At 38.7% G+C, this 23,730-nt stretch overlaps 1 protein-coding gene across 1 annotated transcript in view; it reads left to right on the top strand.

The window, feature by feature from the left end:
• CHRFAM7A (CHRNA7 (exons 5-10) and FAM7A (exons A-E) fusion) overlaps nucleotides 1-23,730 on the top strand; it is a 43,415-nt gene that overhangs the window by 13,792 nt on the left and 5,893 nt on the right. The window contains exons 3-7 of the mRNA XM_050903247.1: nucleotides 10,536-10,580; nucleotides 15,436-15,545; nucleotides 20,997-21,076; nucleotides 22,292-22,459; nucleotides 22,844-23,038. Of these exons, the coding sequence (XP_050759204.1) occupies nucleotides 10,536-10,580; nucleotides 15,436-15,545; nucleotides 20,997-21,076; nucleotides 22,292-22,459; nucleotides 22,844-23,038 (598 nt within the window). The remainder of the gene's footprint in view (nucleotides 1-10,535; nucleotides 10,581-15,435; nucleotides 15,546-20,996; nucleotides 21,077-22,291; nucleotides 22,460-22,843; nucleotides 23,039-23,730) is intronic.

The following is a 23,730-nucleotide window of genomic DNA, read 5'->3' as shown; positions in this document are numbered from 1 at the left end:
AAGAATGCCAGCAGCAGCCTGGTACTGGAGCTGTGTGCTCTGATCACACAAAGAGAGAGGAAGAGACAGCTTTGTGTTCAGCTCCTTGTTCCCCCCTAACTTTCTCTTCTCTCCTTGAAGAAATCACCTGCTTTCCTTCCACTTTAGTTTGCTAAATATACATGCTATAACAGCATTTCCATATGACATTTGAACATTTTGAGGAGAAAGGCTTAATAAAAAGTCAAATATGACTTAAAGTTGATTAGCAAGAATAAAAATAGAGTCAAATCCTTTGATACAATGCTGTCCTGGCATTATTGGTACATCTGGCTTTAACAACCTGACCTTTCAACTTCTATGTTTTGCAGCTAACCTCTAGGCAAATAAATCAAGTTCAAAAGCTTTGATTCCCTCTTGTTTTAACGCTAAGGAGTGGGGCTATGGGGGCTCTATTATTCCCTCTTAGCCTGTGGAATGGTTGGTAGTTCCCAGATCCCAGCATGCGTTTGGAGCTGGATGCCTATGTGTGTCAGACTGGCAATGATAATCAGCACCTAGAGCCAGTATTTAACACTAATTCAGGGTTCAGTCCTCTCAATGGGAGTCTGCCGTGGAATACAATGGAATCAAGAATTAGTTGTAAATAAAGCAACAGAACACAGTTATTACTTTGCATGCTCACAATAAATGTAACTGCACTTTAAGCTCTATCCTATATTTAATAATTGAACTGAGTGAAACCTACAGTGAATCATGGGAATTCATAAGATAACTTGAAAAAATGCAACCTCCCCCTCTTGCTCTTCAAAAGAATATCTTTTTCACACAAGATGTGCTGAAGTATGTTATTAGCTATACTATACTCTGCTCATTTCATACACCTGATCCCTGCTTGTCTTGCAAAGATGAATGTGTTCAAATCTAAATACAATCTCTTGTTAATAATGATGTACTGAAAAAAAAGAAAAAAGACTGCTATTACAATTATGTCCCCATGGTAACAGAAATGGTACATCATGAGGCTCTTACACATATTTATAATCTCCGCCTCTTTACTGTGAAACTCAGTGAAAATACATCTCAAGCCCTCTGCCAGGACAAAGCCCTATTTCAGTCAATGGCAAGCACGACTGTCAGACCTTGTCAGAGTACATATGGAACAGAAACGCATTCCCACATTTTAAGGAGGCTCCTCACGCAGATGCTCTGCCCAGAGTTAAGATAGCTCTTCTATGCTCTTTCTCCAGCAGCTTTTCTGCTGTGTAAGATTTGCATCCATCTGGGAAGACCTGTGTACAGTTTGAGCAAACTCCACCTTTCTTGTACAGCAAGATAAAGTAGTTGAGGAGAGAGCAAATGTTTCTTGCAAAAGCATGTAAGATTAGTTGGTGTGGAGAAGCCACTGGAGTTTTTCAGACTTGCAAAACAGAGCGCACACAGCACAATTTATAAAAAAAAAAACAAACCCAAAACAAATACACCCCCCCCCCCGAATTTCACCTGAATTAAGTTAAACAAAGCAATCAGACTCCTCATCTCACACTCCAAACTCAACCTTAACCCAGGTAAAATTCAGACATTTTTCTAATTTTTATTTTAAAGAAAAAATTAAGATATTCAAAAGGCCAAAAATGAGCATCTACTCCTATCCCAGCAGCACAGAATGCTTTAGTAACATTTTAGCATTTTAACTCAAGAAACCTTTAAAACTTTCACAGAACTTCAGCTATAAGCAGAAGCACACTTGTCTATTGTATTCAGGTTTACTTCCTCACTGTTTTGTTTCTCTCCTTCTTGTGCACCTGAACAGTGCATGGGATAGGTGAACTCCAGGCTTCAATACCCATGCAGAACACATACTTGAAAATCCCCATTTTTTTTAGACTTACACATAGGTCAAGCTCTATGGTCACTAAGTCTGAATTGTAACGGTGGGTAAGCGCATTAGTCTAGTGCTCAGGGCATCTTTCCACCACTCACACCAGGAGATTTCCTTTCCTCCTCTCCCATTCCCTTCCTCCCAGCTGCTGGATGCTGTTTCTTACCAGTGTTGCCCAGTGACTTGCAGACCATCCCATTGCAGTTTCCACTACATGAAACTAGGAGCTCACCATAATGGGGTTCACCATGGCTAAAGCTTGTGCCTCTGCATACCCTATCCCAGGAACCCTCTGCACCCAACAGCAGATGCTTGTTTCCATTTGTGGTAACAGTCTGCGTTATTTCTGCTCTGTTCCTCAGCCCGTCTCTTCTGCTGGTCCTTGTTACTACATGCATACATCTGGAACTAGTGTCAGCAGATGTGGCAGTCTAAGCTGCTACATGTTGAGCTGCATAACTGTGTGCAAAGACTGCACTGCTAAGGATATTTCTAGCAGTGCTGAAATCTGTAATGCTATGGAACAGTTTCATAGCAGTACTGTAAAGTATTTATTTGGCACTGTTGCATTGTTATTTGTAGCTAGGCACCATTTTCCTTGTGTTTAATTCGCTGAAAATAATGTGCTTGTAGGTTAGAAGGAAGATTTACAAAGTCATTTTTTAAAAAGCATTTGTTGATTTTCTACTCAAATAATCACATTTATAATAATTCAGTAAAAAACACCAAAAAGATAAGTAGTCTGAACAATTTCACATGTTCCTGATGGGACATGCTTACAAACTGTCAAGACAGGAAAATGCTCTACAAATACTAAGTATCATGTGCCATAAGAGTAATACCCAAAAGTTAGACCCAGTACAGCATAGCTGGCTAGCTTTAAGTACTGCTGGCACTGTATTACTCCACAGCCCCAGTAATAAAGAAAATGGCATTACACATATATGTGTAGGCCAGCCTGGATGTGTGCAGTTCAAAGGAAGATGACATAAGTAGATATTGTTTTGAAATAAATCTTCCATATCTTGAACTTTAAACATTACACTCTGATTAAGTAAACATTTACGAAGATAGGTCATATTTTGAAGGTGAGAAGCTGCACAGAATTGAAGTAATAGCAAGATGAGGTCCTGGCTGTCACAGAGCATTATCTGCTGAAGAGAGGTAGCTTGAGCTGGAATGTTTGGTTTATCCAGCATTAGTTCTAGTAAGTGTGGCCCACTCCTTAATTTGTACAAGAAATAGTTCTGTAAATATGGCCAGACAGAGGAATCACTGAATGTAGGTCATGGTTCTAAAACAAAACAAGAACAATAAATAAATAGAATGCGAGTGCAGAGTCAGACCTTAATCCCGCCTCTGTCATGCAGGAAACTTCACTGGATTAACGGTGGCCCCCTCCTACAAATATTTATAAATTTGCGTATAAAATTGAGCCAATATATACAACAGTCATTAGCCCAAACACTTTGCACGGATGATTCAACTCTTTCACAAATACTCTTCAGCTGCATTCTCATTTTCAGCTGTACATTCTAGCATAGGTTCTTGTTCAGCTCTGCTGCACCATTCACATGATGTGAAGAGGCTGATTTTTTAATTCAAATAGGAAACAGAGGAACTGTCACTGCATCTGGGATTGGTACTGCCACTCTGCCCTTCAAGATTATGGAAAGTGCTTAGGACAGCAGGTTGTGTTGGCAATATGCCAAAGATTTGCCCTGCATTGTTCCTGGCTAGAGATTTAGGGGACTTCAATAAACTTTACTCACTGTATCACAAATGAAAGTGGGGGCCATGGGGAGACTGAGGAGGGGGTCTCCCTACAGGGGAACTCTGTTTCCCATATAACTCTAAGTATTTCACTTAGTCCCAGAATAGCCATTTATTGCCTTGCTCCTCTTTGAATTTACAGTCCAAAGTCAGACTTCTCAAAAAATAAAAAGGGATAGTGGCAGCAATCTGTGCCAGTCTGTGTTATCTCCAGCAACAAAACTCCTCTTTCCCCAGTTAGGTGGGGAAATTCTACAGAGCAGTTCTCTATTTCAAAGACCTTCAGCATGCAGAGAGTATGAAGAGTAATTCATATGCCATCTGTCACAAATCTAATAAGCCTAAGAGCTCAACAGAAAAGAAGTTTTCTTTTCAAATTTCACTTTAATTAACTACTGAGATTTTGGGTTGCCTTAAGATTTTAATTCTTTGATTAAAAAAAAGCTAGAAGAAATTAAATCAAAGATCAAGAAGCACACAAAGTAAGGAAGACATTTTCAGGCTGCACTTCAGAGATTTAACTGCAAAACTCACCTTAATGCTACAGGAGATATTTAGCTAAATCTCGAGCACAGCTGCAACACCTTATCCCTAAAGGTCTGAAAGAGGCAGAGAGAATCTGAGTTGGGAGGGAGAAAGTCACAGAGTCAGATATCATCCTAGCAGTGAAGGTGCCTCAGGGCTGAATTTGGCTTTGAAGTGGAATGTGGAAGAGAAGAAAGGGTAATGTCCGAAATGCCTTCAACTTTGACTAAGGTCACTAGCAGCGTGGAGTGGTTGAGTATAAAATAATGAAGACCAACTTTCAGGAGGTTTTTAGCACCAACAAATTAGCAGCTGACGTCAAGGGAGCCGGCCTAAAGCAAGCACAAGCCCAAGGCAAAGTCATGCAGAATTGGCACACCATGCTGACTGGGCTGTGTAGTAAGACACATCATCTTACACTCTGTTTAAACAGTTTAAACAGTTTGTAACAGTTGCTGTAATTTTGAAGGAGTGTTGCTTCCCAGCAGCAGGCTGTACCACTACAAGATTAAGTCATAGATGTCAGAGCTCTGTTTTTATATAAAAATCTCACTGATATGGCAAAAGTCAGAACACCAAATATAAATGTGTGTTTAAGTTTGAAGTGGTCTCGAGAAAAATGCAGTGAAACAGTGAAAATTTATATTTTCCACTTCTGACTTTTTATTGAATCATTTTGCACTTTTTGCATCTGTTTTCAAGAAATCAGAAACATTCTGTGGCCTGTTCCTGGTGTTAAGCCTCACATGCTGGATGATAAAATATTATTAATATTATTTATGCATTGGTAATGCCTGTTTATACAGCATTTTCTGCATAATCGGAAATATATGCTGTAAGCGGAGTCAAAAACATTTGACTATGATAAAAAGGTATATTGCTGACTACTGGAGAAGTGAAGGGTAATTGCACTAACCTATTCCTTTTGTGGTGAAAGCGAGGTCAGGTGGGGAAGAGGCATCAGGAGTTCAAATCTCTTTCATCTCACAAATCCTGTATATTGCCTTTTTCTTCATCTTTATATCACCTAAAAAACCTGTTTCACATTGCCAACTCTCCATGTAGCTTTTTATTCCTATGCAAAAAACCAAACATTCCTTAATTCCATCCAAATTTGCATTTTAATTAATCTTGCCTTTTGGCAGGTGCAATGTAGGTGTTGCCTTAGGTTTCAGGAGTAATGAATGTGCACCCATTACAGGGCAGCCTGACTCCGCACCCTTTACTACATTCTTCAAGATCAAGACTCGCTGCAGCTACAGCCCCCACCTATGGATGACTAGAGGCAGTCCTTGGCAAGCAGCTGCACTTTTCATTTCAGTGTCCTTGCAGAAGCATCAGGCTGGCTTTTTTAAGTGACTGATTTTTATCCTCACCCCTGAGATAGCAAAATTCGCTTTTGCCTGCACCACTAAGAAGCCTTCAGCCACCTTTAATACAAAAGTTTAGCATTAACTTTGGAACATGAGGAAAGGATAATTGCCATAGTCCCCCATGTCGACTTAGTGTTATAAAGAATGCGAGGTCACTATGGTGTTTTCAGATGGGGTCCAGGTGGGTGAAGCTGGACCACATGCTGCTCTGGCCTCTTCTGGAGGTTGGCCACCCAGGGTGCTGGTGTGCACCAGCATGATGGGCAGGAATGGAGAAGTCCAGCCCCTTCACTACTCTCCGCAAGTTTCAAGGAGCTCAGATTCATCTTGTCACTCTGGCTGCCTAAAGTATGGCCATAGCATCAATCTTTTGTCAACCGGCCATTTTATGAGTGCTTAACTCACTCCCCAGCCCGTTCTCTCAGTACTAATCCTATAAGAATTCAGGATTCTTCACCTTATACAGTTCAGTGAGCTCAGTGCATGACCCTAAAAAGGAAGAGGAAGAAAACCCCAAGCTGTGTGAAGCAAAAATTAACCATAACAGGGTTTTAAATGATGTGGGGAAAAAAATGTCAATAGGTGCTAGTAATTTGACATTGTGGATCAGAAGATGTTGAGAATGTTTAATGAGCAAGTGCTGAGACAATGAGGTAAGAGCTAATGAACTGATTAACCTGCTGGTTTCAGTAGGATGACATTCAAGCAAACAAAAGTGAAAATCTATACAGGGAGTGCCTTACGTGTCTCTCACTGACTGCTAGCCCATTTTTAACTTCAGACTACAACTATTAACTTCAGTCTTGCTATGAGGTACCAATCAGGAACCATTATTGCTATAACAAGGGATGTCTTATGTCCTGGTTTCGGCTGGGACAGAGATAACTTTCTTTTTACTAGCTGGTACAGTGCTGTGTTTTGGATTTAGTGTGAGAATGATGTTGATAACACACTGATGTTTTAGTTGTTGCTAAGTAGCGCTTATCTTAAGCCAAGGACTTTTCAGTCTCCCATGCTCTGCCAGCAAGCAGGTGTGCAAGAAGCTGGGAGGGAGCACAGCCGGGGCAGCTGACCCGAACTAGCCAAAGGGGTATTCCATACCATGGAACGTCATGCCCAGTATATAAACAGGGGGAGTTGGCCAGGAGGCGCGGATTGCAGCTTGGGAACTAACTGGGCATTGGTCAGCGGGTGGTGAGCAATTGCATTGTGCATCACTGATTTTTTTTTCCCCTTCCCCCCCTCCTTTTTTGTTATATTCCTTTTCATTACTATTATTATTATTATATTTCATTATTACTATTGTTAGTATTATATTTTACTTTAGTTATTAAACTGTTCTTATCTCAACCCATGAGTTTTTACTTTTTTTCCCTTTTCTCCTCCTCACCCCACTGGGAGGGGGAAGGGGGAAGTGGCTGCGTGGTGCTTAGTTGCTGACTGGGGTTAAACCACGACATCTTAAAATGTTTTTACAAATTCTTTTATTAAGGTTCACAGTAACTGAAGCCCAGTTCAAAGAGACATTACTTTTTCTGTAATTCAGGTGAGAGTCAACCATGTAAAAATAAACAATCTGGATTTGAAGTGCAAGAATTACAGCTACTAGTCAGGACATCAGTTTATGCAAGTCTTCTGGGAAGTATGTGTTTCTTGCTAGGTGCTGCATGTTACTGTCTGCATGCCAGTCTATAGGCATGCAGGCTTATTTTACTTCTTTTTCTCCTTGCTTTTCGCTGCATAGCTTTTCTAGTGTGGATACTAGATGTGCCGACATCCTTTTGAAAGTCAGCAAAAAATGTTCCTTACAAAGTTTTTAATGTCCAGGCTAATGCCCTTCACAAAGCATTGTCAAATTTCCATCTCTTCTTTTATATATTCTGTTGAACACAGGGTAAGGGAAGGATAATGTGAGAATCTGGTACTGTGTTTCCAAAGGTGATCAGTCTGACAGACTGTTCAAATTGAAAAGATAGACAAAACCAGAGATGGGAACTGGAAGAATGGAGACAGTGCAATTCCCTTCAAAAACTTCCAGAAATTGTTACCTCTACCTTCAAAAACAAATGAAGGACCGTTCAAGCCTTCGTGATGTCAGCTACTTTCCCTTCATTAACTACACTGCCATAAAATAACGTGATAAGCAGCCAGTAGCAATTTGCCATCTGCCCTCACACATCATGACTACAGTTATGAATCAAGTAGACCGAAGTAGCCTCCCACCCACCTCCCACTGCATGAATGAAACCTAACTCTTCATTAGCTGTGCTACTTGGCGAGTACTATCTGAACATCAAGTAACCTGAAGTAGCTGGTATGGGAAAAAACCACACCAATTCAAACAACATGATATAGTTTCTGGTCTCATTCTCTGACCAATTTTCCCAGCATCTCAGAATATATTGTGAAGTCCTTTTTCTTTGCTCCCTTATAATAGAAGGGGTTTGTAATAGGAGCCACCTTGCTTTTGTGTTCAACACTTTTTCTGTAAGTGTTTACAAAATATTGCAAAGTGACAAAAATTGGTGAAGTTCTATGAAGCATTTCAAGTCCACCCATCATTTTATGGGGAAGTACTGCACAACTCTGATGAAAAACAGTGTTAATGCAGTTTGCTGTAAAGCTTTTAAAACAGTGTCTAAAAAACTCTCCTAGCCGGGAGAAACCCTGCAGGATGTCTCCTGCCCCACCTTTCACCAGCTTCACTTGGGACCACAGAGAGGGACAAACCCTCTAAAACCAGAATCTTTCCTCTAGTGATGGGTGAGTCAATCCAATAATGGCTAAAATGTTGGAAGTCATTTGCTCCAACAAACACTATAAAAAACCCATCACTATAAACCAAGTCTCAGCATGCAGCAAAGTTTTTATAGCTGAGGAGCAACGATGGGATTTACGATTCAAACACTGATGGAACCTTAAATATAGTGATCCAAGTGGGAGTTATTTTGTTCAAATATACTCTTTCAGGCTCTAAATGCTTAAAATGAAACACCAGAAAAACAGCATGGGCCATCTTCATTTAGGGCTTGTCTTCACTGTACAAGTTACTTTTGAGTCAATACTCTCAGGATACCCTCTTTGAGCGAGGTTTGAATGAAAGATCACTGTTCAGAATAACTCTTGGCTTTCAGAATACGTCTGCAGAGTCTCCTGCAGGCAAACCTGCGATGGCTCTGCAGTGTGCCCAGCTGCCTGGCAGTGGCAAGCAGCTGAATGATTCTGCCAGCAGCACAGCTGGATTAAAAGTCTACCGTCCCCCTCAGCTCTGCTAGTTTGACTGCTCAGCGATGGCTCTCTAGCCTGGTTCTGTGATGTGTGCTGGTTGATAGTAGAGCTCCTTTCTGGTACTCCTAAAATAGGTCATCTGACTATGCTGTGGGCTCAGGGCTTCAAAATAAATCCCCATGGCGTATCATTAGCTTAAGCATCAGCAGCACTCCAGCTTTAGTACAATCTTTTCATGCTACTGGAAAGGCAATTTTTGAAACATCACTAAGCTAAGGCTGGGGCCATTCATGTACAGAAAGAGATCACACTGGGAATAAAATGTGAGTTTAACTCAGAGTTTAACCATGCAGGAGTACATGTCATTCAGCTAATAGTCCTGAAACAAGCTTCCCACAACATAATGGATTCTGAATTGCTCTGCACTTTTGAGTAGCTAGTTACGCCTGTGCAAAGCAACACAACTACTGTCTGCCCTGCAGAGAAACCACACAGCAGTGGTGCTCTCAGCTTTGCTCAGGTGCAATAGATGGGACATTCCATTATAGGAACTTGTCATGTTCATCTGGGACAGCACGCAGAGCTTTGAGAAAACGCTATTGAACTTTTAATGATAAGTTATCATTGGTGGTATTTACATCTGACCTAAAAATGGCTATGATGAATAGAAATGTATATAGGTTTTACATGTCCTTAACTTGCAACACTTGTCTATAGACTTTAGTTCATGGTGATATGAATGATCTCTTAAGGACTGTTTCTTCATTCATGAATTAAAGATCCCATGCAAACTAGTTTTGTTGTGCCCTAATGCTATAAGCAGGTTGTTGAGAGAGGCACCAAATTAATGTTTGTATGGCTAGAGAATAACAGCTACTATTGCAAATTAATTACTGCTTTGCCTGGCTGACATCTTCAGCAATGCCTTCAGTATGCTAATTCAATGCAGCTTAATAACGTATTCCTGAAACCAAAGGGTTAAAGAGACCTGTTTCCCCAGGATGCCATTTAAATGAGTTGTTTGACTTGAGATACTTTTGAAAAAGTAAGGTTCATGGAGGTGATGAAGCAGTAAATAGAGAGGAAAAGTGCTGAATCACTGAGAATTGAAGAATTAAACTCTTTAATTAACTGCAGCATGAAGATGCTTATTGTGTCACCTGAACTTACATCAAATAGTCACAGGAGGCAAGGGGGAAGGCCTTCAAATTGGAACTGTTCCATGCAGAATAATGTTCTGCCCTGACAACAGTTTTCTGGTAAAGCTGATACAACATGTTTTGTACAGTTCCATTGATATCAGTGATGCTACTTGCCTGTTAAAAAGCCACTCAATATGGCCTCAACACACATCATCTGAGCTAGTCACACTTTCTTTGTTCAATATTTTTTCTACTAAGTGCATATGTCTGGTGTGTAAGGTTAATTGGTGAGAGGGCTGCTCCTAACAAAGGTGAAACAGGCAACTCTTACTGTAATCTGCTTTGCCTTTTGAGATTCTTTATTAAAGAAGGAGCCCCAGGGAAGAGTCTGGCAGAAGGATACCCTCAGGAAACAGTTTGATTGACTGTGGTAACACAAAATACATTAAAAAGTACCTGTGAAAACTTCTGTTGCAGTAAGGTAGAGGCAATGATTCCCTTTGCTTTGAAAGGTACCTTAGCACAACTGGCTATTTCATAATAGTCAAATATATTTACCGGTGTTGTTTTATCTGTATGGTACTAAGCTGTGGTTTGCTTTTTTCTTCTTCCTCTCCTTCTCCTTCCTCCCAGGATGAAAAGAATCAAGTATTAACAACAAACATCTGGCTACAAATGGTAAGTTTTGAAACAAAGTATGTTTTTTTTCCTCTTTGGTCTTTGAGTTTAATCTGGTGAGGGGTTTGAATTTTAGGAAACTTCCAAGCTTTTGTTCTGTATCTTGCCACATAGTGAGAAAAGCTAAGCTGAATGGAAAACTGTAAGGCTGAGATTTAAATCTTGATGTTTCAGGTATTTCTGAAAACTTTTAAGAATTTGAGTCACTACGTCTAAGTAAGTTACTAACTTGTTGTAGTTGATGTAGTCACGCTGCACTCCTGATTGTCGTAAGATAACGGTGTCCTAAGAGTCCCAGGTAGAGTAACTGTAGGTGCAAGTGCCCTATCACTAATTTCAACAAATCCATTATGTTGTGGTAAATGATTTGACTGTGAAAGAGAACTACACATGCAAGAAATGCATTTCGTCTAACAGCTTTCTGATTGACACTCTGAAAATCATCAGACAGTTCTTCTGATGCAGGGGAAAAATTGTTCCAAAGAGGTTCATTATCTCCTGAGAGCTGCTGCCACTGTCCTAACTGAATGTCTCTGCCATCCTACTTGCTTTGCTGTCTATCTCCTTAAAAAACTGCAAGAGGATTTTAATTAAAATGGCCATGCTGTTCCCCTGTTGTGCAAAATGTTTAAACATAGGTCGTCACCAGAATTTAACTGTGAACATCAGAGGGGTTTTTGGTAACTTCTTTAAATTGTGTATCTCACTTTCATGACTAAAATGGGTATTGGAACATCAGTTCAGTTTCCTAATGTTCAGCTGGGAACAGTATACTTTTTCCTGGTTTCCCAGTTTGTTTTGCCCACATAGGGTGCTCATTTTTCAAACTGTAGCTTTATTTTACCTTTTGTTGCAACGTTTAGTTGCTATAGTTGTCACAGAATTTCACATCTTCTCTTATTATTTAACCATAACTATTGCCACCACTAGATACCACAGCAGAGAACTTTGCCCCCATTAACTTACGGCTGGCATTGCTGGGCAGGAGTAAGTTTCACTCACTTTTTGATAAATGCAACAGATAATAGAATATTCAAGAACTTTGTGAGAGTGTTTTGAATTTCTTTTCTCTGAAAGGTTAACTAGCAAGAGAGCTGCTCCTAAGCAAAGGAGCCTACACAGATTTATTCTGACTTATTTTTTTGCATTAGTTTAAATTAAGACTTAGAATTAAGAAGATGCTTCTTACCATACTGACTACTATGGGCTCCTAATGCTTCCACAAAACATTTCTACTATAAATTTGTGCTTTACAAAGACAGGGTGATATGGGGAGCTTTCTTCATACTATAGCAGCTAGGATGAGAATTTGCCATTAGTTGAATTCCCATCTGTATTACAGAAACAAAACTGTTTGGGTTAAGTAAAGGTTTACAGAAGAGTTTTATTATTCAAGATAATCAGGCTGCTTCTGCAGAAACTTTACACCTTTCAGTTTCTTTAACCAGCTCATTCATTGTATTCTTTTTTCTTTTATTGTAACATTTTTTATAGAGCACCTCTCTTGCACCGTGGTAGGCCTTAGGAAACAAATGAAAGACTATTTTGATGACCTACAAAGGATAGCATGGCTATTCCATTTATTCACAAAGAAAAGTTGACATGGAAGAAGCATTCAGTTCATGTTATTTTACAGGCTTGTTGTACAGTAAGATTAAATCTGTCAAGTATAATGTGTTTTTGGCTTTGAGCTACAATGACAACAGTTGCTATGATTTCTTACCAGGAAAACGGACGACAATTCATACTCAAGAAGCTATCATTTATTTTCCTTCTCTTTTATCCCACAGCATCCTTATCCTTTTTGAGATTGTTCTGGTTTTCCCCTAAGGAAATTCCTGATTCTTTTATATATTCTATATTTCTTTTGATTTATTCACCTTAGCACATACTGTATGTGGAGCATGTTAAAACTGCAATGAGCAGATCACTTGATTACTACAAAAAATGTAGCCACTCTTCATGGCCTGCATACACATTAAAAAAAAAAAAAAAGAAATGTGTTTGCATATTAACTGTCTATTAATGGTATACTAGACAGATTCAAAGCCTGCTTAAGGCAAACATACGTCATTTTATTCTGCTAAATGGTCTGAAATAAGTTTTTCCCTGAACTTCCCTCTCCACTCCCTTTCTTGATATGTATGTGTGTATAATCAGCGATGTATCTTAAATATATTTTATGTAATCATCACTGAAATACTTAAATACAAAAACTAACCTGGGAGAAAGGGGAATATAAATCTAGTATTTATACATGCAGACTTTTGATCCTGACCACTGTCTCCATGGCAATACTGTTCAGTATCAAAATCTTAAACTTGATCTAAGTTACAACAGGAGCCTTGCCTAGTCACACAGATTAATACTAACCCAAGTACTCTGAGCTGTTTGCTATTTTAATCCGCATCAAATGTACTTCAGCTACAGTGGAGATTGTAGCTCTAAAGTTAAAACAAAATGAGGCAGCTTTTGTCCAGCTGGATGGGTAAGCACTGTGTACACATGGCTAAACAGAGCAACTGTACAATCTGCTTAACACTATCTCTAATACAGACTTTAATATTAAGTTTTCTATCGCCCTTTGGACTGTCTTTACATCATTCAGTGTCACCCTATGCTACATCCTATCAGCCGTGATAACTCCTAAAAGAAGTCAGAATAAGAAATCATTGGATATATTGATATAAATTATTGTAATGCAATTCAGATGGAAATGAACAGGAGAGCCTGCTGCACACAACCAAGCCAATGGGCAGCACGTTTTGCAGCAGCTGCCCACAGCCTGCCAGCCCCAGCCCTGCAACCGCTACTCCAAAAGTGACCTGTTTCAGCTCCTGAAAATCAATCGCCTAAAGCCAACAAGAGCCCACAGCTTTAAATGCCTCAAACCCACACATCGTATTTGTTTACATTGCTGGACTTCGTAAAAAATAGAGGTATCACGAGGATCTCAGTATTTCTGCATTCCACAAAAGATGAAGTGGTAAAAAATACAGTGACATTTGTCTATCGGGAAGTTCATGTAAAACAATTTACTGTAAAAATGTATGTAAAATTTCTGGAAAAAAAGACAAGAAGCAGTTGATCAGCTTATAGAGGCTGTGTATAGATGAGTGTGAGCAATACACACAGTTTAATTAGAGAACTGTGAATGGAGCAGGTGGCGAAAAGAAAAAACTATGAACAGAGCCAATCAGATATTCTGACTTAAGATTTCTGTAAAAAACTATTATCTGTAAAGCAAAAGGAAAAAGCAATGCACAACTCAGATCATTTGTCCAGGTGACAAGGCGCTACAAATTCATACTAAAAAAAGAATGAGATAAATATGGAAGCACAGGCCAAGAAATTGTACAGTAAAAGCTTTACAAAAGATGTGTGATGAATGCTATTAGACGTGTTGCATGCATCAAAATGGTCATTTACAAACACTGTTCTAGAGGTACAAGAATGAATTTGAATACTTGCAGCATGAGGCTAACTGGGGACTTGTTCGGTGTATCAAACTGAAACTCGCCTGTGACAGTAATGCAAGGAATTATATAGAACAATTTGACGTGAATACCCCATGAGAATGATCAGTAACATTACCTACACAATACCCATTGGAAATTTTTTCTGACCTTAATGTCTGTCAAAGATTTTGACAAGGGACAATAGACTGTTGAAGGGCTAAGTATTGTACATTTACTCACCCATTTCAAAGTTTACCTTTAAAAGACTAATGTTTGGCATTGCTTCAGCACTGTAAATCTGGAGAATTTTTCACTGTAAGTTATGTGATGCCTACGGCTATGTGAGGTTAATGTAAATAACATAATATGGAGATAGAGAGAGGGACACTATCATGAAGCATAGAAATTATAAGGAAAAAAAATTGTGTGAAACAAAATGAACTTTATTTCTTAGTTATACCTTTTGCGCACAACAATAACCACCCTTGTATCCCGACAAGTCATCTGCTTAGTAAGGGGTGAAGTGCAACCTCAGTTTCAGGAAAATACAGTAGCTCATGCTAGTGTTTGTCAGGAGACCAGGAGGTAACCAGCTTGCTAGAGCTGCCATGGTACTCAGCTGCCTGCAGTTCGGGGCAGCGCTTTTGCTCATGACTGTGCATGGTCATATGCATCAATGACAGTATCTGGGATTTAGCAATGCTAAACACAGATCAAACCCCTGTTGGTTTGACTGCGACAGACTCCCTGCCTATACTGGCTGTCAAGGACGGGCTGAAAGGAGCATGGATAGCCCCCAGGGCGGATGCCTCCAGTGCAGTAAGTGCCAGCCAGGAAGGAAGCTTGTGGGACACTGCAGTGCTGCTGAGCATCTGCCTCAGAGGTTGCCTAACTTCAGGCCACAGGAGCTGCTAAGACCTCCTATGCTAGCATTAACCATTCTGCCATCTCAGTTGTTTTCCCTGTCAGCAGTGACTGTTGGCTGCTCTACCTCATGTCTATAATCAAGTTATCACAACCCGAGAATTTCCAACAACAGAAAACAAAGTTGTCTATGAAGAGAAACATAATTGAAGTTAACGTATGAATTGTAAAAGAAAATCTGTCCTGTCCCAAATTGGCACCTGAGACAGCATGAACAATAAAACACAAGCACCCCAGATCTTCTTTTATAGGCTGTTATGTGCACTGCAGTGTGAATTGAAAATGAGATTTTTATGCTTTCCATTGAGCTCTAGGTGGTCTAATTCACCCTTTCCAAACATTTCACTACCTGAAGTCAGATAGTATCTCTTTAACAAGAGAACACCTATTGTTTCAGGCTATCCAGTCCCTAGAGAACTACAATAAACCAGTGGATGAGATGACCTAACTTACTTTTTGTGTGTATGTCTTAGTACTGGACAGATCATTATCTACAGTGGAACACGTCTGAATACCCGGGAGTGAAGAATGTCCGTTTTCCTGATGGACTGATTTGGAAGCCAGATATTCTTCTCTATAACAGGTAGACACACTTTTTTCGTGTGGGGAAGGAGAGAAGATCATAGAATCACAGAATAGCCCAGGTTGGATGGGACTTCGAAAGATCAAATGGTCCAACCTTTTGTGGGAAAGGGAGCCTAGATGAGATTATCTAGCACCCTGTCCAATCGCAAAGATAAGGCAAGACAAATGACATAATCATCTCATCAAAATGCCTAAGTTTTGAAATACTTTTCCAAAACTTTCCAGGTTTTTGGAATACTGGAAAATTACCAGTCTCCTGTTTACACAACAGAAGGTCATATTTGCAAATACTTTGTAAACAATGACATCCTCCCTACCACCAATTCTCATTGGGTTTTGTGAGATGATTAGAGATCACAGGTAGTGATAATTTCCTCTTAAATTATTTGTTTGGTCTAAATGTTTACTGGTGAATTCAAATCTGACTTTTGACTGCTTGTCTAGTTTTAGTTTGGGTTTCACTAGAGGCAGGATAGGTAAATGCCAGTAAGTATGTTTGCATTTTCCCATATCCAGTTTTGGTGTCACTCTTTTTTCCTGCCACAAAAACAGCTAGAATATTTGCTGCTCTCCTCTTCAAACTATCTGTTCTGAGTTGGGCTTATTTCAGGGACTGACAGATTGCCATCAATCCACTGCAGAACCTTTGGCTGACATTGAGGGGTTCTTTGGCTGCACCACTATATGGTAGTTCCCACTGTGGAATTTATTTAGTTTAAAAAGATAAAGCACTGAGAGCTGTCTGCTCTTTAACAACTTGCCTTTTTCTGCAGTTGTTGCGGGCCTGTGTGCTGTCCCCCAGGTACTGGAAAGACCTTACATCTGCTTTGTACACATTGCACTGGCTCTTTTGTGGTAGCCAGGGTACGTTGTTATTTTTTTGCCCATGCAGATGACACGAACCTTTTGTCTTCCTGATGGCTTTTTTCCTCTGTTTCTCTGCCATATGTCTACTAAGAAGACAACCCGGCTGTATTTGTCAACCTGATTCCCCCTCCCCACTTCAGGAGCTGCTTTTTGTTGCAACAAGACTTAGAGAATAGCTGTACCCAATACATCAGCTGCAGTTACGCTCCCTTTTGCCATTTGATGATCACCTTTATGATCAATGTCACTGTCACAGGTGTTGTTGAATTGTAATAATGTGATAACAGCACCCAGTGACAGCATTTGTCAGCCACTTGAGTACTTCTTTCTAGGGCCTACATTACTGCTTTGCTTACAGCATGCTGCAGTGCTTCTCTCAGAGGTACAATTAATACTAAATGATTTGAGGTGATCTCCACTAGAGTTCACCATACTTATGGTAACTGCCTGTCAAGTTTACTTCTTGTTTCTGGTTTAAGCATGGCAATTAGCACTTCAGTTGTCCATACACCAGCGTAAAAAAACCTTTCAAATACTCTGTACACAAAATGGAGCAGCATGCAACCTGGACAGGTATTTTTGCAACATTAATCTTGCTTAATGTATTTGTCAATGCAAATTTGTTCTCTTGAGCATTTATTCCTAGCTACCTTGATTCCATAAATGAAAGCATTCTTGGGAGAATCCTGACAAATCATGCATTCATTTCCATTCTCCTCCTGAATAATACACTGTGTATGCCATAAAATTGGTACTCTACAACAGCAGTTTAGAGGTGTCCAAAAGAATGAATTATGACAATATTCTTCCTCACATATATCACATACCTGAAAGAGATTTCCAGTGTGTCTGAGGATTTATGCTTCAATATTTAAGTAAGTATATCCAAAATGAAAGCGGGTTTTTTTTAGAAATTAGTAATACATACATGCTAACTGTAGCTGAAGCACATTATAGAATGAGAAGGGTAACTTAATAACCTGAAAAACTGAAAACACTAGTTTTCTGTTAGTATAGGTTTTTGAATCTTGGGATTGTTAACTATGGCACAGTCATGAAGTAATTATTCTACAGTGTTTCTATTTCAAACACATATTTAATCCAAAATCTTATTCAGCGTTTAGTCTGAGAGCAAAGCTATTTAAAACAAATTCTTATTCCTGTATGAAATTGCACTGGGAATGTTACGATGTTCTCTTACACTGACATGGTATTTTGAGATAGACGCTTTCAATTTCTACACACTTCACTAGGGACATGCATCTGCAGTTACAAAGAAATTAATGAACTATAAATTCACTTTTCATTTTAATCAATGCATGTTTCACTATGTCTTGAGTCCTTATGCATCTTGCTGCAGCCTAGTACAGAGAAACTTGTGGCAGCTGTAATAAATTTTGCAACCAGTCTGTTGTGAAGAGAGCAGGGCCAGTTCATCTGTAGTTTTTCTGAGGGAAGAAAATCTTGGCCTATGTACAAATTCCAGAATTGACTGCGTTAGTGTCATGTATGGCTCTCTTCCACTTCGTTAGTTTTACTAGACTTACTAACAGTGTTCATTTCTGGTGGTATTATTTTCCTAATGGCCATGTAGTGTTCAGTACTTCATGGAATAACAAAAATTCTGGTAGTTATGTCTGATTTTAACAATTTCATTTTTCCAATTTTATAAACCTGAGATTCTCCAGATAGCTCCCAGTGGGATTGTATCTGCTAGGTACAGCTTTGTCATCTCAATGTACTGCAGTCAGTATCTGCTTTCAAGTGGTTATACCCTGAAGAAGAAATGTAGCAGAAATGGTTTTCTATCATTACATTTGAGTCCGAAGTCTCATCAAGCAAAGGTTTAGCTATTTGGTGCATCCCCAGCTGAAGCACTGCATTTCAAAAAACAATTAGAAGTACAGTGTAGAAAGACACATATGCGCCTTTTTCAGAAAAAAGAATTTCATATTTGAGTCTGAGTATCTCTTGATATTCTTTTAAGAATGTGTCTTAGGAAAGGCAAAGTCATATGGCAATGAAACCTAGGAACCTTGGTCACTTGTGTCCTTTTGAAAATTTTATTTTTGCCCATTACCAGAAACAGCAGGAAGGTCTTAGAAGCAACCCTCTGGTGCTTAACTGCCCTCCGCTCAAGGGGAAGAGAACAGAATCTAGCCTAGGAGACTAAGAATTTTTATTTCTAGTCATTAATTTCCACTTTACAAGTGATTTGTGTGGCATGGATATTTTTATACCCTAAATTTGACTACTTGTTTGAGTTTCATCATGTAGCTCTTATTAATTTCAAGTCAAAGCAATTACTTGTCTATGTCTAATATAGAAACCTGTTGCAGGACTTTAAGTCTGGTTTTCTAAGGAAACGAGACTTACGCACATGTGTGCGTGCATGCCTGTGTGAATATACGTGTTTGTGTATGATCTTTCTTGCTGCCCCTTTCCCCAATATCCTCTGAATCCATTTCTGCCAAATTTAGCAGTGCAATCAGTAGAGATCTTAGCAGTACCAGTTTCTTACGAATGTCATGAAAACAGGCAGCCAAGACGAGGAAGGAGTGCTCCAACTGGAAGAGAAGCTGCAATATGAACTCTGGGAATCCAGCCATGAGCGGTGAAGCTGAAGGAGAGTGGCCTACATTAGTTCAACTGCCTTAGAATTGAATTGCCTTTTCCCCTCAAAGTGCTAGAATCCATTCATGCTACATACACAATATTTAGACTTTTCTGCTTGTCTTCAGAGTTCAAAGTAAATAGTTGCAAAGATTTTCAACAATGAGCCTTCTGCTCACCACAGAAAAAAACGCAACTCCAGATGGGCAAGTAATTATTTGGATTTAGTTTCTTCTTGTCTGCATATTTCACAGACCCATCCAGATATTTTTTAAATGTAATTTCTTCAAATACGTAAGGGGAAAATAAAATGCAAAGTAACAATGACTAAAATAACGATTGCTTTATTTCAGCTTCTGAGATACAAAAATTGCATCAGAATAAATCAAATATTAGAAGTCCTTTTTTTTTAAAAGAATATTTCAGTAAAGGTTTTCCTGCTGGAAAAATATACCATTTATTATACTTTATTTTCTGCTAGAATTATGAATATTTTGCTTTCTCCTTATCTCAGATTCTTACTGTATTTTTCTGATGATGTTTTAGAAGGTGATTAGAAAATTATGAGATACTAAACCACTAATAGGCAAAGAGACATCAGAGACTTTGTCATGTTCAAATCAACCTAGAGACAACACAGGTTTTTAGATCAATGAAAACACAGACTGCAGCAAGAAGCCAGACCCTGAGGCTCATGTGACCTCCTTTGCCCTGCCCCAGAGCGGCTGGCACTGTATTTGCCTTGTGTGCCAACCCATTCCCACAAGGTGACTGGGAACTACAAACAATACAACAAAGTACGGTAGCCTATGTCTCATTTTGCTTATGCCCTGCACAAATGAAGGCCTGAGAAAGGAGCCTATGTCTATAATCAGGGCCAACAGCCATCAGACATGAACTCAACAGAGCAGTTCCTGAAATAATTTTGAGACGCAAAGATCATTCACTGCTAGTACCTTCCCAGTACATTCTGTGCAATTTAAGCTAGGCACCAGTTTCAATAACTATGAAAATTACTTGAATACCTAGGTCCCGAACTTTAAAGAATGTAGAGATCAGAATCTGTAATACCTTACCACAAAAACCTGCAGTAGTAAATGGGAACTGTGAAACAGGGCAGAATACTATATATCTATTGCAATGCTAAGTAATCTAAACATCTTTCAGAGAGTGATTTAAGTCAGCGAACTTACTAAACTTTTCATAGGAAAGAGTCTTCATTTCATCATCTAAATATTTGAAAATAGGTTGTATCCCATCTGAAAGTTCTTAAAACTTTAATGCCTAGTAAATTCCTGGGTCACAGTGTCAGATGCAGTTGAGAGATTCCTTGGCAGTAGCTGCCAATTCAGAATTTGAAGCACTCTCCAAGTAACATGATTCTTTTCTAGAGACGTGTAAGAACGGCACACCAGGGCTGTCCTGGCCAGCACCACTACACTGACACCTCTAATAGGGTTTCTTTTTTTTGCTGAACCCAGTTTGTGGTTTCTGAAGTAGATAATGAAGGCTGGAGCTGCATTAAACAGTCTTATGTATGACGTAGTAATAACATTCACCCATGCAAAGGGGTAAGATGAGACACTGGAGTATCCATCTCCTCAGTATTCATTAGCTGCTGTTAATGTAGACAGCAAGAGAACAGATTTCCCTGTACACTTACTTGAGAAGTTTTTTAAAAGTGCTTACTTTCCAAATGGAAATCAATAGACCCAAGGCACTGTAATGAATGTAGTGGGATAGGTAAGCAGCAAGAATGAGGTGACTTACCTTCAGTTACAGTAGTTAATCAGGAACAAATCCAATAGTATCAGGCCAGTTACTCTGAGGCCACAGAAAACTGGTGTCAGGAGAAAAGCTGTCAAGTTTTTTGGGGAGAAATAATCCTTTTATGAAGAACGGATTCGTCTCAGATATTCTTCAGCCAGTCAAAAAGCACATAACCCATTTTGTTTCTTCCCTTTTCTAGTGCTGATGAAAGATTTGATGCTACATTTCACACTAATGTTTTAGTCAATTCTTCGGGACATTGCCAGTATCTGCCACCAGGTAGGCTGTTTTCATGTCATAAATTTTGATAACTCAGAGTACTTCTCTATGGTGTGGTTTCAAATTTGACATCAATTCTCTGATATTTTATTTATCTAGCTAGCATCATCTGAGAGATTTAAGCCTAGATGCATAATGAATTACGTGGTTAACACTTTTGTATGAAAACCACCACACAAGATACATTTTTAATTGCAATTACGTAAATTCTTCTGTCATAATGCACTATTTCAGAAGTGTGGACGTATAAAAGAAGATAAAAAATAAAAGCCCCTAATATAAAAAGATATTGTTTATTAAAGCCATGGTAACGCCTCTTAATAAAAAATTATTTCATTAATTTCGCTGTTTCTTGTATTAATATGTTAACTTTACAATAAGATGCTTAGTAACATCTTGGATGTATCTTCTATTTGAAGTGATTCACTGGACGCTTCATCACAAAAATTTTTAGTCTGAAAGGAAAGTAGTCTGTGTTTGATATTTATTTGATATCAGAAATATATCACTGACTTTCTGGATGTATAGCAGTGGAGTACTGTTTCTGGTCCCGAACTCAGTTAGCATAATTCTTAGAATTAACTCTTCCTAGAATCTGAATTTTAGAAACTACAGCAATAGAGCCAAGTGCTTTCCAGACAAATTAGTTTTTCCATCTAAGATCCCCAGAGGATTTCAGGGGTTTGCCTGTTGTTCTTTCGATTTAAGATGTTCCATTTGGTGAGGGTTTTTCAATTCAGTTCTGAAAGGTGCTAAATGACAGAGCCTGACTCAAAAAGTGAAAAATAAGAAGCTAGCTTTCCTGAATAAATCAAGATCATGTAAATCTAATAAGACAGCAAATAATCCTTCAGGATTTCTTATTTTATTCAGTAAAAGGAATAGGAGAAATAGATTGCATATTCTGCTTCATTTCTTTCTGAAATACAGTATCTAGAAATCTGAGCTCTTCTCTAAATATTGTCCCACTATGTGCCAAAATGGAAATGTAGTTCAAAAAATAGTTTATAACATCAACACATTAATGGTGCAGTTCTTTCCCTTTTCTATGACTGACTTTTGCTATTTACATGTCAAGACACAACTGAGATTAAACATGCTTTACAAGTAAAAAACAGAGGGCACAATGTAGAACAAGGTCTGGTTACAAAATATACATGAAATTATGTGGAGCAAGCATTTAAATTAAGTGTCCTTGTTTAAAATCCAATCTAGGCATATTTAAAAGCTCATGCTACATAGATGTGCGCTGGTTTCCATTTGATGTTCAGAAGTGTAACCTGAAGTTTGGATCCTGGACTTACGGAGGCTGGTCCTTGGACTTACAAATGCAAGAAGCAGATATATCTGGCTATATTTCAAATGGAGAGTGGGATTTAGTAGGTAAACACTTGATTTCTTATTTACACTGTGAACTTGCAACCTTGTCTCCACTGCTGAAATGGATGGAATAATGATTGGGAAATTAAGACAAAAATTAAATTAATAAATGACCTAGCTAGTGGCATTTGAAACTCTGAGAACAGATGTAAGATGAAAATCAACATAAAAAAGTAGGTGACAAAATTGTTCCTGAATTTAGTATCTTTTATCTGATTTTCCTTTATTATCTGACGAAAAGTACTTAATTGGGAATTAAGCTTAAAGAAGTAGTTTACCTATAGTAAAACTTAGAAAGCTAATTTATCCTTTTTAAAAATAATCACTACATAATATACAGTTTACTCACATTAATTTCTCGTTTTCTTCCTTTTCCCTCCTACACAGGAGTTCCTGGGAAGAGAACTGAGAGTTTTTATGAATGTTGTAAAGAACCCTACCCAGATGTAACATTCACAGTAACTATGAGACGTAGGACTCTCTATTACGGACTCAATCTTCTTATTCCTTGTGTACTGATATCAGCACTTGCTTTGTTAGTTTTTCTGCTTCCAGCAGACTCGGGAGAAAAGATCTCACTAGGTAAATCCTTAATAGGATATTGTAAATATGACCAAACCAAAAGAAGTTGTCCTTTTTCAAGTTTTTTTAACAGTCTTAGTAGGCAAGGAGGAATGGCTTGCGTGCCGTATTCTGGCTCATGAGCTATTTTTACTGTTTGATGCTGAAGCTGTGTAATGTTTATAACCCTTGCTCTCAGCTTGGGGTACACTGAAGTTGTGAAATGGAGGAATTCCAGCCAACCAAGCAGAAGCATGACAATTCCTGACTACCTTCCTTAAGAAGCAGGGTTTCATATTTTGACATTTATTTGCTGAAGAAAAATCCCACGTTCACTGAGTAAAGCTTAAGTTTACAAATATGCATTTGAACACTTTAACATGGAATTCTTCTTAATATTTCCTTTTAATAGTGAGTTGTATTAAGAGCCTAAGGTGCCTTCTCAGAAAGACTGATTCTAACTGCTACTATTCTAATTTTTATAGCAAATTTTAACTGAAATATTGGGTTTTGAAACAAATCTGATGACTTTAAGTACTTGATCCTTAAGATGGAGGTTAAATATGTAATGAAACTTTTTGCCCCATACAAAACTGCAAATGCACTGGCTTCTACTAAGTGAACATAGCTGTTAAAAGGTAGAAACAAAATTGACATTTCTCCAGAACATGGATTAATCGAGTAGTAGCTTCCCTAATCAAGAAGTCCCTCCC

The sequence above is a fragment of the Gymnogyps californianus genome, chromosome 11 (genome assembly GCF_018139145.2).
Source record: "Gymnogyps californianus isolate 813 chromosome 11, ASM1813914v2, whole genome shotgun sequence".
Classification (NCBI taxonomy): domain Eukaryota; kingdom Metazoa; phylum Chordata; class Aves; order Accipitriformes; family Cathartidae; genus Gymnogyps; species Gymnogyps californianus.
The sequence above is the reverse complement of the archived record's forward strand: the minus strand, read 5'-3'. Positions and strand labels throughout refer to the sequence as shown.